The sequence below is a fragment of the Zerene cesonia genome, chromosome 23, assembly GCF_012273895.1.
Source record: "Zerene cesonia ecotype Mississippi chromosome 23, Zerene_cesonia_1.1, whole genome shotgun sequence".
In the NCBI taxonomy this organism is placed as follows: domain Eukaryota; kingdom Metazoa; phylum Arthropoda; class Insecta; order Lepidoptera; family Pieridae; genus Zerene; species Zerene cesonia.
In genome coordinates, this window is record NC_052124.1 from 1115290 (window position 1) to 1128474 (window position 13185).

The 13185-nt window shown below is 33.1% G+C and overlaps 1 protein-coding gene across 1 annotated transcript in view; it reads left to right on the top strand.

Annotated features, from left to right (window-relative positions):
- LOC119836222 overlaps positions 1 to 13185 on the top strand; it is a 125702-nt gene that overhangs the window by 99301 nt on the left and 13216 nt on the right. The window contains exons 8-13 of the mRNA XM_038361491.1: positions 2021 to 2151; positions 9419 to 9572; positions 10067 to 10228; positions 11766 to 11865; positions 12084 to 12222; positions 12998 to 13164. Of these exons, the coding sequence (XP_038217419.1) occupies positions 2021 to 2151; positions 9419 to 9572; positions 10067 to 10228; positions 11766 to 11865; positions 12084 to 12222; positions 12998 to 13164 (853 nt within the window). The remainder of the gene's footprint in view (positions 1 to 2020; positions 2152 to 9418; positions 9573 to 10066; positions 10229 to 11765; positions 11866 to 12083; positions 12223 to 12997; positions 13165 to 13185) is intronic.

Consider the following 13185-nt stretch of genomic DNA (forward strand, 5'->3'; position numbering starts at 1 on the left):
TTACAATATTTATGGCAAGACTAGGTATTATTATAAAGGCGAAAGTTTGTAAGGATGTATGTGTTGCTCTTTTACGCAATAACATAAAGACTACTTTTTATCCCTATATTCCTACGGGATGCGGGCTTACGCGGGTAAAACTGCAGGGCGCAGCTAGTATTTTATAATTTATTTTATATTTATTTTTATTTGTAGTATCATGTAGAATCTAAATATTTTTATCACAATCTATTCAATAGTATTATTACATAAATCATAACATAAGTGTACATAAAAAAATCAGTTATGGTTCAAAATAGATACCGTTTCATGTTTATGTTTTAAATTGAAAATGTAATGCACTTGTAAAGCATTCATGTACTTTATCACTGTTGTGGAACTATTGCAGTGTTCTCATTTTTATGATGCATTTAGTTGAAGCGAGCAATGTATGCGCTCAATTTATTTAACAATTATGAAAGTTTATTGTTTTGTTTGTCATACTTAAAACTTTATAGAGGGTATTTTTTTTAATTTTTGTTTCGTGAAACTTATGTGTAAAATCGCTGAATGTCTTCTACATTACATAATAGGTGAACGCTTACTTTAAATTACTAGTTTGACCTAATGCAATGTTTGACGTTTTTAAAAAATATAAGAGTGTTCACATTTTCAAATGTAGGTACATAATATACCCGTGTAGGTATTTATATAACCGTGGTTGGTTGATCCGAATAACTTCGTCTGTTCTCAAAAGAAATGTATTTTCATAGTTTCTTCGAAATTTTCCATTGATTTTCCGTTCCAATAGCCTTCCTCTTAATATTAATAATTTCCAAGAGAATTTTTTATTTAAATTTCGAGTTACTGCGCTCAAGCTTCAACTATATAGCTTTTAACATCGATATCTTACTTCTTTTACAAACGCGAAACTTTGGAAGGATAGATGGATGTTTAATGCCTCCTCTTTCACGTAAAACGTTAGTTCGAAATATATCTTCCATAAGACCCACGACTTCGAGGCATTTCCTATTCGGATCATGCTATAAATTATCCATCACACAAACAACACTCAAAAATAGAGTCATCATTTCGACGATATCCTAAGCCAGAATGGTTTCTGAAATCTAAAACGAAGTATCCTAGCTTATATGCTCTCATATATATATATATATATATATATATATATATATATATATATATATATATATATCAACATATCTGTATCTCTAAGCCTTCTTTTGAGAAATATAACCATAACTGTTTAAATAAGGAATCGTATCTTCAATTTTCATACGCAAATCAGACACCGACAAATAAAAACCAAACAAAATACATGAAACCAAAAAAGTACAACAAATTCGATTGCTGAGGCGGGATCACGAATGGCCGAGATGCTAGGCGTTGCTTCGGTCTGGCAAATGACCGCGGATTCGAATCCCACCTCGTAATATATTTTTTTTCTATTCCTTAAAAAATGTCTCATTTATAAAACAATATGTAGTGTATGAAGTCCCGTGTCCCCTAGTGGGGTATGGGGCAGATGATGTACATCTGTTTCACTGATCGATTTTCTTTACGGACAAGTAGGTGATCAGCCTTCTGTGTCCTGCCAGACCGAGACATTTAATTTTTTGTGCGTCCCTACCGGGAATTGAACCCAGGACCCCTCGGTTCTACGCTCTCGCGTTAACCACTGTGTCAAGGAGGCGATCAATTTATAAAACAATGATTGCTATAAATTAAAATGAAATACGTATCAATAGAGACGCCTCAATAAGTAGTTATAATAAGAATGCCACAAATATTATGAAAAAATTTAGATTAAATTTTAGGGTTAGCGTGACGTTTTTATACAGTACTAATTACAGAGTGGATAAAATACAGAGCTATATTGGTCGCATACCGCCATCACATTCCTACTCTGGAATTAGAACTATTTAAGACATAAGGTCATAGTAACCTCCTATATACTCGAATAGTATTATAGTAAAACAATTTTTTGTGTATATTTTGTATCTATATAGCCTAACTCCCACAGGGCGATTGGGCATACCCCCACCGGCCCGGTGATTATGCGACGCTCACGAGGAAGTACCTGGGTTCCTTATACTGGTCCACCCTCACACTCACCACTATAGGGGACCTGCCAACGCCGGAAACTAATGCTGAGTAAGTCAATATTTAATGGACTTTATGGATTTTTTAATTTTATTTGGCGTTGTAATAAACACTAACACTTTATTTAAATTAAAAGTAACAACAAAAAAATTGTATGTGTGTACTTTGAAGCAGTTATTTATACAAATTAACTCAAAAATAAACTTTTAAGAGTTTAACTTAACTTTAAATTACATCATATATTTTCAATCAACGAATGTCACATTGTTTAAATTATTTGATAGCTTATCAGAAATTCGGAAAGTTAAAATCGACTTTACGATCATAATATCCGGTATGGAAAGTAATAAAATTTTATACAAAGAATTTAATGCGACCCCGTAAGAAAACTCATTTTTATGATTTATACCAGATTTTCTTTTTACGGCTAAAATAACTTATTAGGTGTAATGGATGTTTATTAAAATTACATTATTTCATTGTTAATTTTCTGTATCCGCATGCTGGAATTGACAAAGTTCATACTATAATAAATACCTATTAATTAAAATCGTCTTACAAACCCAACTAGAGAATTTCTTCAAAGTCAACAAATAATTTATCTTTTACGTAATATGTATAATTTAGTGAAAAGTATTGAATTTTGCATTATAGAATAAGCGAAACTAGAAGAATTAGATACTGAATACGTCAATAATTAAATCACGTATTACATTACAACTTCATCTTAGGTTCACAGCTTCACATTCTGGAAATAACTATGTCCCGACTTATCCACCTACAATCTAAATATGATATTGTCTTGAAATTTTATAAACGTCGTTAACATTTTTTGTATACCCGTAATGAATATGACATGCAATTAACCACCTTTAACTACTGCTTCAGTTAAGTGTTTCAAATAGCCACTTATACATAACACTATACTATTTTATAAAGATTTTATAAAGTTGAATTTAAAATGGATGTCATCAATGATTTTTGACAAATTATCTACACCTTGCCCTTTACTTGATTGGTTAACCAAAAGACCTATGAAAATATAATATACGTATTCAATTTCGCAAATAAAATTTACGGTATAGATAATACTATTTTATGAGGGGTCACTGACTGAGTGTGTAATAAAAAGTAGGCAGAAAACAAGAACATTTGTAATTCATGAAGAAAACAAATTGCGAGGTTCGCATTTCTCTGTTTACTTTTGTTGCTTCTATAGAATATTAATGAATCCTTTCATGAAGATTTTTACCAAGTTTTTGTATTTATAATCAAAGTACGTGATATCGCATAGATAATAAGATTTAGAAATATTTCTTTTTAATGAAAAAGAAAAAACAAATGCGTGTATTCTTTTAAATACACTCGTTTATTCGTCTAATGTCCATAAATTATTATCTGATTAATATACATAAACAAACAATAGTCTTTAAGAAATATTTAACTCCAAACGAGCTATATTTAGTTGTAACTTTGTTAAGTCTTCACTCAAATAATCGGTAAAATTACACATTAAAGTAACTAAGCATTTTTCTTAAATTTAAGTATAATATGCGTAGTAAAATACAATTTATTTGGAAACGATATATTAAGATACTCCAGTATCTTCATAATAAAACAAATAAATTCGTTATATTATGAAAACATTCATTACAATGTATAAATTCTCGAACATTTTCAAATTATTATTATTTCGAGATAGCACATATTCCTGAAAAAAGGCAAAGCTAGTCTCAGAAGCCAAGAGTCAATACATCCTCCTGCTTTATGTATGTAATGTTATTCTTTGTAACCGACGCTATCAAAAATGAAGGAGGTTGAATTCGAGTGAACTTTTCTTGTCTAGTTGTTACTCGATAACTTAATGGGTTTTCTACCGATTGGTGTGATTATTTTCTTGTTTTTTAGAGGTACCTTCCTCAAGAACGTCGATGGCTATTTTTGTTGGAAATAATTATTATTTATTTATGAATATTATGTATAAGTGGCTATATAAAAGGTTGTTGTACTAGCACGCACGGAGGCCCCAAATTTCTGCCGCGTCGCGGACTCAAGTCTCGCCTTCTGCAATTCAGGTCTAACCGAGGGTATGTTGGTGGCAGCTGATTGGTCAGATTATATTTCGCAATACTTCATATATTAGAAAATATAGTTTTGTCGATTTGAAATACATTTATCATAACTTGATTTAAATGATATTCATAAAACTAAGCTGATTGATATTCATATAACTAATATATTATATTGATTTTGTATTTCATTGTTAATTTTGACCTTGAGAAATACCAGCGTTTACAAATTACTACGAATATAGCGTAATATAAATATAAAAAGCTAGAAGTATTTAATAAACACTTAAAAGCACAAACAAAAAATAACTCATACTACTACTCCTATTATACAATAGGAAAATAAATACTGTAGGTACCTTTTTCTCCGTTTATATCACAAAAATCAACAACTTCCCACCACTATTGTATCACGTGCGTAGCAAAAATGTTATTTTTAGGAAATTTTCTTTTTACGATAAAAATTGACGCTCTCCGGAGAGACATAATAGGACCGGAAAAAACAATTTGTGAGAGAGTTTTGTCGAGATAGCGTTGTTCCTTCGAGGTTTACGTGCCTATGTTAAAGTTGATTCATTTTAACGGAAATAGTTTCCCATGCAAGACAAGTGTGTTTCTAATGTTATATAACTGTATGCAAATTATCTCTGCACTAAATTATACCTAAAGCGGGTAATAAGTTATGATATTAGTATTTGATTCTTCATGAAACATCCAAACAAAATTTTAAATATAACACAGATCATCAAGCAAGCGCATTTAATAACCACATTTCAAACAAGGTGCTTTATTAAGCAAAAACCGTTCCTTATTATACTCATTAATCTGTTGATCACAGAGCGCTGTTATTCAATTCCGGACAGCAAATTGCATATAACCAATTATCTCACCGCTATAAGGAAAATTGGCGAAATTATCAAAAACGTTTTTCTCATTCGCACATAAAATTGTAGCTCTCGTGCAAATTGGGACGTAACGAATGGATCCTATTTTTTCCTTTACAAGTATCCGAAGAATTCAATTTGCGTGATGAATACACTACATGTTACCTCATTTATAATTTCCGAAGAGTTTAAAGTGATTTATGTTGCACACAGTCTGTTTTTAGCTTTTCACCGGTGTATTTTCGCATATTTAATTCAGTTTTTGTGGTAGGTAATTTAAGATTTTGTTTTACAACATATGCACGACTATATATTGGTGCTTTTATAAGCATATTACTCATTAAGGATTATGCATAAAGGCGTCAATAGATATTTTAGGATATACAATTATCCTTGCTAGCAGTACAATTTTTTTCTGAAGCAAAATTCATCTAGTTTCTAAAAGAGCTACGTTTTTTACATATTATAGTCGAGCACTTATGTATTTTATGAGTTATCTGATGGGATAAAAAAATAACAGCATCATCACTGTTTAGTTATTTAGTTTAAAAAAGGGCATATGTACAAATCTCAACAACAAGAGTCTCTATTTAAGCCTTGAGCAACTTGCAAAAATATATTTTTGTACACTGAAGACGTCTTGTAATACATATATCATAGTATCCCCATTACGGAACTCTTACCCTGGGAAACGCTTGTAGATAAATCGACCCTAAACGTCATTAGGGCAGGGCATGGCAATAAATAACCAGGTCAAAGTCTGGACTATTGTCTGTGAGTTATGATCGGGAATCGTAAAATTAGCAGCTGTCGTTTCGAATAGTTACGTTTATAGCCTGTCGGCTCAAGGAGCTGATTGTTACATACGTAGTGGCAGGGTTTCGAGAATGCTTCCAATTCATCAGAGTACCTACTTTATGAGTCTCAAGGACGTAATTGTTTAAATTAAAAGATTTGGTGAATATGTATGTATAATTTGTGAAAGAACTTCTTCTTTTACGTTCTTTCAAATGTATAAATTAATGACGTAACTTTTAACTAATGTTTTAATGATTTTCTGCATACATGGTAAATATATTTTTAATGTACCAAATTGCATGGGGTATATATACTAAACGGTAGTTTAATTAAGTAAATTTTGTTGTTTTCACATATCCTTCTAAGTTTTATAATATAATTGATAACCCCATTTCTGGAAACAGTTGAGTAAAACAACAGCTCTCTCAAACTGACAAATCCAAATTTTCTTAAGAAATGCTTAGGCAATTTCACCCTCCGTGCGCACTTGAAACGAAACGAAGCATTCAAATTTTATTAATCAATTTATACAGCCAAGTGTTTCAATAAAACGTTCCATTCAATCATACAACGGATCCAACAATACTTAAAGTAATTGATATTTTATTTGATAAACGAAGCGATTTCATCGATAACAATATAAATACGAATCTGCCTCGAATTTTCCATTCGTTATTGTACCTATTCATTTATTTTGCTCACTTTTTCAGAAAGTTGTTCATAAAACGATTTAAAAACGATAGCATATAAACGAACGAATCAATGTTTATTCTCATTTATCTTGAATTCAAAAATTTCAATTGGGAAAATTCTCGTATAGTGAATGACTGGAAGACTCCTGCATCCGCAAGTTACTAAGTTTCTCCGAGAGTCTTGTCAAATTAACTTGCATATCATCTCAAATATAAATGAAAGGGAACGTCCGAATTACTAGATTTTGTAGTGTATAAACGGCACGTTTTTTAAATTTGCATCGGTCGCAAATAACTACTTAATTGAAAACTAGACTGTTTCTAAAAACTTTTTAACGGATTTTAAACGCGATTTATTCATTATATTATTATTATTAACCCCTCCCCGTGATCACGCTCGCTGTAAAGTGTTCGAAACGTCGGGTTGTGAATGAATAAATCGCATTTAAAATCCGTTAAAAAGTTTTTAATTTCTAAATATATAATACTCGCGTAAATCAAACACAAGAAAATACTAGGCTGTTTCTTATATTCTTACTATAAGGACCTTTGTCACGATGGAGTTAGATCTTTAAATGTCAAAACGCAAGTCCTTGTGTGTCGGTACATTTATACCCTATCAATTGACCTGCAGTATTGGATATGGCCTCGAAGACTTCGATCGAATTTCAATGACACAGAAAACGTCCACGACTTAAAGAGAATGCTAACAGGATGATGGAACATTACAAAAAATGCTTATTATTATTAGATTGTAGTGTTTTAAAAGCATTTTTTGATAATCCTGTATTCGAAATTTGAAAATATGATTTGAGCTTTATACTACACAAATTTTATACTTAACAATATGAGAGGTAATTTATCTCCTTTTAGAGAAAATGCCTGTTATTATGGAGAAAATTCCATTTATGAATGGCATTAGCTTCAAAGCTCTTCTGTCTGAATTGGGTAGGGTCTATTCGATAAGATCTATCAAAAGACGCTAATCTATAATGACTAGCACGCAATGCTAACAGATATAAAATAGAACTACAATCTATCTGGTATTGGATTTGAGAAAGATATTATAAATGTAAGTACAAGTTAAATAGTAAATATCTTTAAATCACCAAATAATACAAGTCCCAAATGCTCCATACGTTTGTTCTTATATTAAATATTATTTAAAATATTAAAACCGTAAAAGCTGACAAAAAACTTCACGATGAGTCCGAAATATTACTACATTAATCCAATTGATTGAAACCAGAAATTGCTATGAAGTTTAATGAATAAGTTAACCGAAATCACTGGAAATTACTAAGCCGCATACTGCCCTGATGAAGTTTACCCTACGATACATGGTTAAACTCATTTATAATTTGAATTAGTTAAATCTTCTAATGAATATGTGGATTAAATTGTTTCGAATTTATCAGCGCTTTAATTAAATTTGAATTGCTCCATACCTGGACGTGATGGAAATTATTAGAATTTCATAAATCAATAAGTTTTCGAATGAATATTATGTTCTAATTTATGGATGAAGAAAAAACCTTATAACAACAGTTTTAGTATTTATTTAATAAGTATATTATATCATATGAATAAGCCTGTAAATTAACACAAGCATTTATTTTTATAATATCTAACTTTATAAATTATTGTAAACTATGTAATCTGACCAATCGCATGCCAGAATTTAATTAATAATTTTTCAACACTTACCTATTTTTTACACATAATTTAACTTATGCACACGATGGCTGTTATTTTTTAATCATGCTTCATAAAATAATTTAAGGTAAGCTCGCGTCCCGCATATAAATAAACGTCAATATTGATGTTTGATCTTTCAAATACTGAATGGTCAATTAATTGAAAAGTCGATTTACAATATAAATTGGACGAGGTGTCAAATTTTAATTAACCCTGGGGATAAATGATATCGGGACTTGTAAACAAGTGATCGGCTTTTTTGATGACATGGTGCGCGGTCACAGGCAGTCATTAATATGGGTATGTTTATATAATCATCTTTCACATTTTTAACAATTTCCACGTTTCTCTTTTCCTCGTAGACATGAATAAAATAAATTTTTGACACATATTACAAAAAGTCAAATGCATAGGCAAGTATCAATATTTTAGCTTCATATTGTCATCACATGCAACTCTTAGTGATATTAAAAATAACAGCCATTGTAATGCACCTCAAAATGGCGGCGGCAGAAATTTGGAGGCTGTTCGCATCGCGGCGAAAACTTTGGGTACGGCAAATGTGAATAGTTCGTCCGTCATCGGATTCTTTTTTATTTATTTGTTTTTTATTGCTCATCGATAGCCTACGAACTTTGAAAGTTTTCGAACAGCCTTCATTGATCGCAACCGCCATTGTATTGTCGCTTCGTTTCACCTTTGCTTTTCGGTTTTTATTGTAACTGTTCGAAAACTTTGCACCACTTTTTGTTGTGTTGCATGATTTATTTTTTTCACGTTGCCCGTTTTAATGCTCAGATAAACGAAATGAAGATGCGGAAGTAAAGATAAATCGAGTCGTGTTAATTAATTTGAAAGGAGTGTCTGCTCGTGTAGACATGCTCTGTTCCTCTGAGCATTGACAAAGTGGGTCCAACCTTTGATGTTATCTGAATTTTAATCTATTTTAAGCTTTGTTCGTTTAAATTTCCATTCAGTAGCAATTTTGTGTCGTCACATCGTTTCAACTTCTGAAATATGCGGAAACTGATTTATTCGAATGAAATAACCTAATCTTATTTTGAGATGTATGTACATACTCAAGTAAGACCATTTTGTTTTCGCATATGTTCAAAGAAAAAGAAATTAGTTTTCCATGTTAATTTTGTATTAGTAACTATCCATTGAAAATTTTCAGATATGTATTTACAATTGTGAGCTACTTGATCGGTGTGTTCATATTTGCCACCATCGTGGGCCAAGTTGGCAATGTCATCACAAACAGAAACGCCAACAGACTCGAGTTTGAGCGCCTTCTCGATGGTGCCAAAACATACATGAGACATCATAAGGTAATACTTACTTTTAAACATTTGCTTCTAATGTTATATTTATGAAAAACGTCTTGCATAGATGTCGACTAATATTATTTATCAGTATAAATGCAAATATGCAATGCAAAATGCAATATAATGCTAACTTGCAGACGTATTGCCTGGTGATCAGCTAAGTGCATACTTAGACCAATGACTTCCCTAACCAAGGTTACTACTGTTTTTTAGGCGGTAAGAAGCGACAGACACAAGAACAGACGCAGTTACTTTTGCATTTATAATATTGGTAGTATTGACTTAAATTCTCTCTAAATATACATATAAAAGCATGTGTCTATGTCCCGTCCCGTGTCCGCTATGGCCTTCCGTGTCCTGCCTGACCGAGATTTTTTTTTCCCATCGGGAATCGATTCTACGCCCTCGGCTCAACGCTCACGCGTAAACGCGGCCAATTAAAAGCATAAAAGAAGGTAAATATCGCAAGTAAGAAGCGCCAATCGCGCGGTGCGCAGGTGCCGGGCGGCATGAAGCGGCGCGTGCTGCGTTGGTACGACTACTCGTGGTCGCGCGGCCGCATCCAGGGCGGCGGCGACATCAACACCGCGCTCGGCCTGCTGCCCGACAAGCTCAAGACGGAGCTCGCGCTGCACGTCAACCTCAGCGTGCTCAAGAAGGTGCGCCTGGGGACTGACTGCCTGGCACTGGCCCGGGGACTGACTAGACTCGGCTGGGGACTGACTGCACTCACCTGGGGACTGACTAGACTTGGCTGGGGGCCTGACTGGACTTTTCTGAGGACTGACTAACGGACGGACGTGACGTGACTTCTGGCTGGGGACTGAATAGAAACTACGCCCTAACTCGAAACTTGGGCCTGGCGGCTGGAGACTGTAAATGTGTATCAAGAGATTGATGCATACGCTCTGATGAGTAGATGATGATGACGTTGACGATGACGGACTACCTAAAATATCCAGTTACTGACTTAACTCTATAGTTAATATCTATCTGTTTTTGTTAATATCTATATATTAATGACGAACTATACTTATAAAGACAATGACTGTTGACTGTAGATAGTGATGCCTTACTATAGACACATCCTATAGATCAAAAGCCGTCTATAAAAAATGACAATAATTCACTAAACCAGCTTTCCTAAACTGACTTAGTAATAACTTCGTGAACGTTCAAATGAATAACAACCTTCATATCGAAATTATAAAGTTATAATTTTCCCCTTCTCCAGTAACAATGTATAAAGCAAGAGCTATTTCTTAGTCATAATATCTAAACATCCTCATCACACTATACATAAGACACTAAACACGCTTCCCACATCAACACTAAGTTATATTTCATGAGGATGTTCCTGCTTTTTTTTTAATATCACAAATACATTGGGGTTATGCATATTTCTCTTTAAGTTGACACACATAAATGTGTTTTTAAATCAATAAATAAATACAGTTTATCCGACGGCTGTTTCCAAAATCCTATCTATCTGTTTTTTAGGTAACTAAAGAAGACAAATCTATCCATTTGCCATGAAGTGCTTTTATTTCAATATCCTATCGATAGAGAGCTGTTCCTAACCATTTCAATTATCGTCAGAAGACAAATTGGCTACCAGAAATAGCATGTAATAATCATGTTTAGCTACGCTTAAATAAAAGTTTTATGCTTTGTATGGCAGAGCCAGAACGGGAGAGAAAAAATATATAATAACATAAAACTTTTATCGAATTACTAGCTGCACCCCGCGGTTTCACCCGCATAAGTCCGTATCCCGTAGGAATATCGGGATAAAAGTTATTCCAGTTGTCCAGCTGTCTACGTACTAAATTTCGTTGCAATCGGTTCAGTAGTTTTTGCGTGAAAAAGCCATCAACCCACACACATCCTTACAAACTTTCGCATTTATAATATTAGTAGGATAGTATGCACTTATTAAATCATGCATATTCGCTCTTCTTACAATGGATACCAAACTATTTGTCGATAGTATACTGAAATCAAAGTAAGAGCAAATGGATAGTCATCAAACGTTTGCAACCAAAACGATAGATAAATAGGATTATATATCAGCCTTTAATGTGTAACCAGCTTTGTCGCAATTGTGTTGTTATTGGTATTCCATTTTACCCGCGTATTGTTTTGTTAAAAATATAATATGAATATATTATGTATATACAAAAATATCACTTACAGGTGACGATATTTCAAGAGTGCCAGCCAGAGTTTCTTCACGACCTGGTCCTCAAAATGAAAGCGTATATTTTCACCCCTGGCGATTCAATATGTAGGAAAGGTACAAAAGCTCTTTAAGAATACCCGTCTCTTATAAAAACCTTATAATGTGATATTATTTCCCATCAAAACTTCCAAAAATAACCCAAAATATAAATTAAATGAAAGATGAAGTGATGTAAATAAATAAAGATAGAGAGACATAGTTTTTTTTTTAATTTAATACAGAGTTAGGATGTAAATGAATTAAAACTAAATTGAATGAATAAATGATTCCAGGTGAAGTGGCTCGCGAAATGTTCATCATAGCGGACGGCATTCTGGAAGTGATCTCGGAAACCGGCAGAGTCCTCACCACTATGAAGGCGGGGGACTTCTTCGGCGAAATTGGGATTTTGAATCTAGATGGATTGAACAAGTTAGTAAATGTTGGATCGATTAATTTTATTTACTTTACTAGCTGCACCCGGCAAACGCTGTTCTGCCTTACTCTTATCATTTAGGGGTATGAAAAATAGATGTTGGCCGATTCTCATAGATACCGGATAAGCAGAAAAAATTTCATCAAAATCGGTTTAGCCGTTTCGGAGGAGTATGGCAACGAAAACTGTGACACGAGAATTTTATATATTTTACTTTATATTATAATTTTAGTATAAACTGACTTAGTAATAATATGTAGTCTAAGAAGTTCTATGACGTTTTAGACTAACATTTATGTATTGATATTTTTGATAAAGATGTTACTATTTAATGATATTACAAGATAATTTACGTATACATAGATTATGATAAGGTATTATAATATTTGTACCGTAAACATATTTTCTTATAATTCAATAAACTTTACTTAACTTTTAATAAATAATCCATTTATATCTCGTTGTTTTATATTACTGAGCGTCAAAAAGACGTCAAGTCCAAGCGTCATGTTAATGTGACCGAGTTGTTTTAATATATTATATGTTATAATAGTTATAATAATAAAAAATATTTATTGTACAGATGCATGCGTGATAATTATAAAGAGAGATAAATACGTATTAAAAAAAACACATATAAATATTAAATACACAAATAAGTTAAAAACATATTATAAATTAAAGTATGTATTACAAAATAAATAAATACATGTATGCATATACAAACAATTCTTTTGTCAATTTGTGATATGTAATGTTGCGGGCGCGCAGGCGCACGGCGGACGTGCGCTCGGTGGGCTACTCGGAGCTGTTCTCGCTGTCGCGCGAGGACGTGCTCGCCGCCATGAAGGACTACCCCGAGGCGCAGGACATCCTGCAGACGCTCGGCCGCAAGCGGCTGCAGGAGGCCAAGACCATGTCGCGGCAGAAGCCCAAGCGTGAGTGTGCTCCTGCTTTGG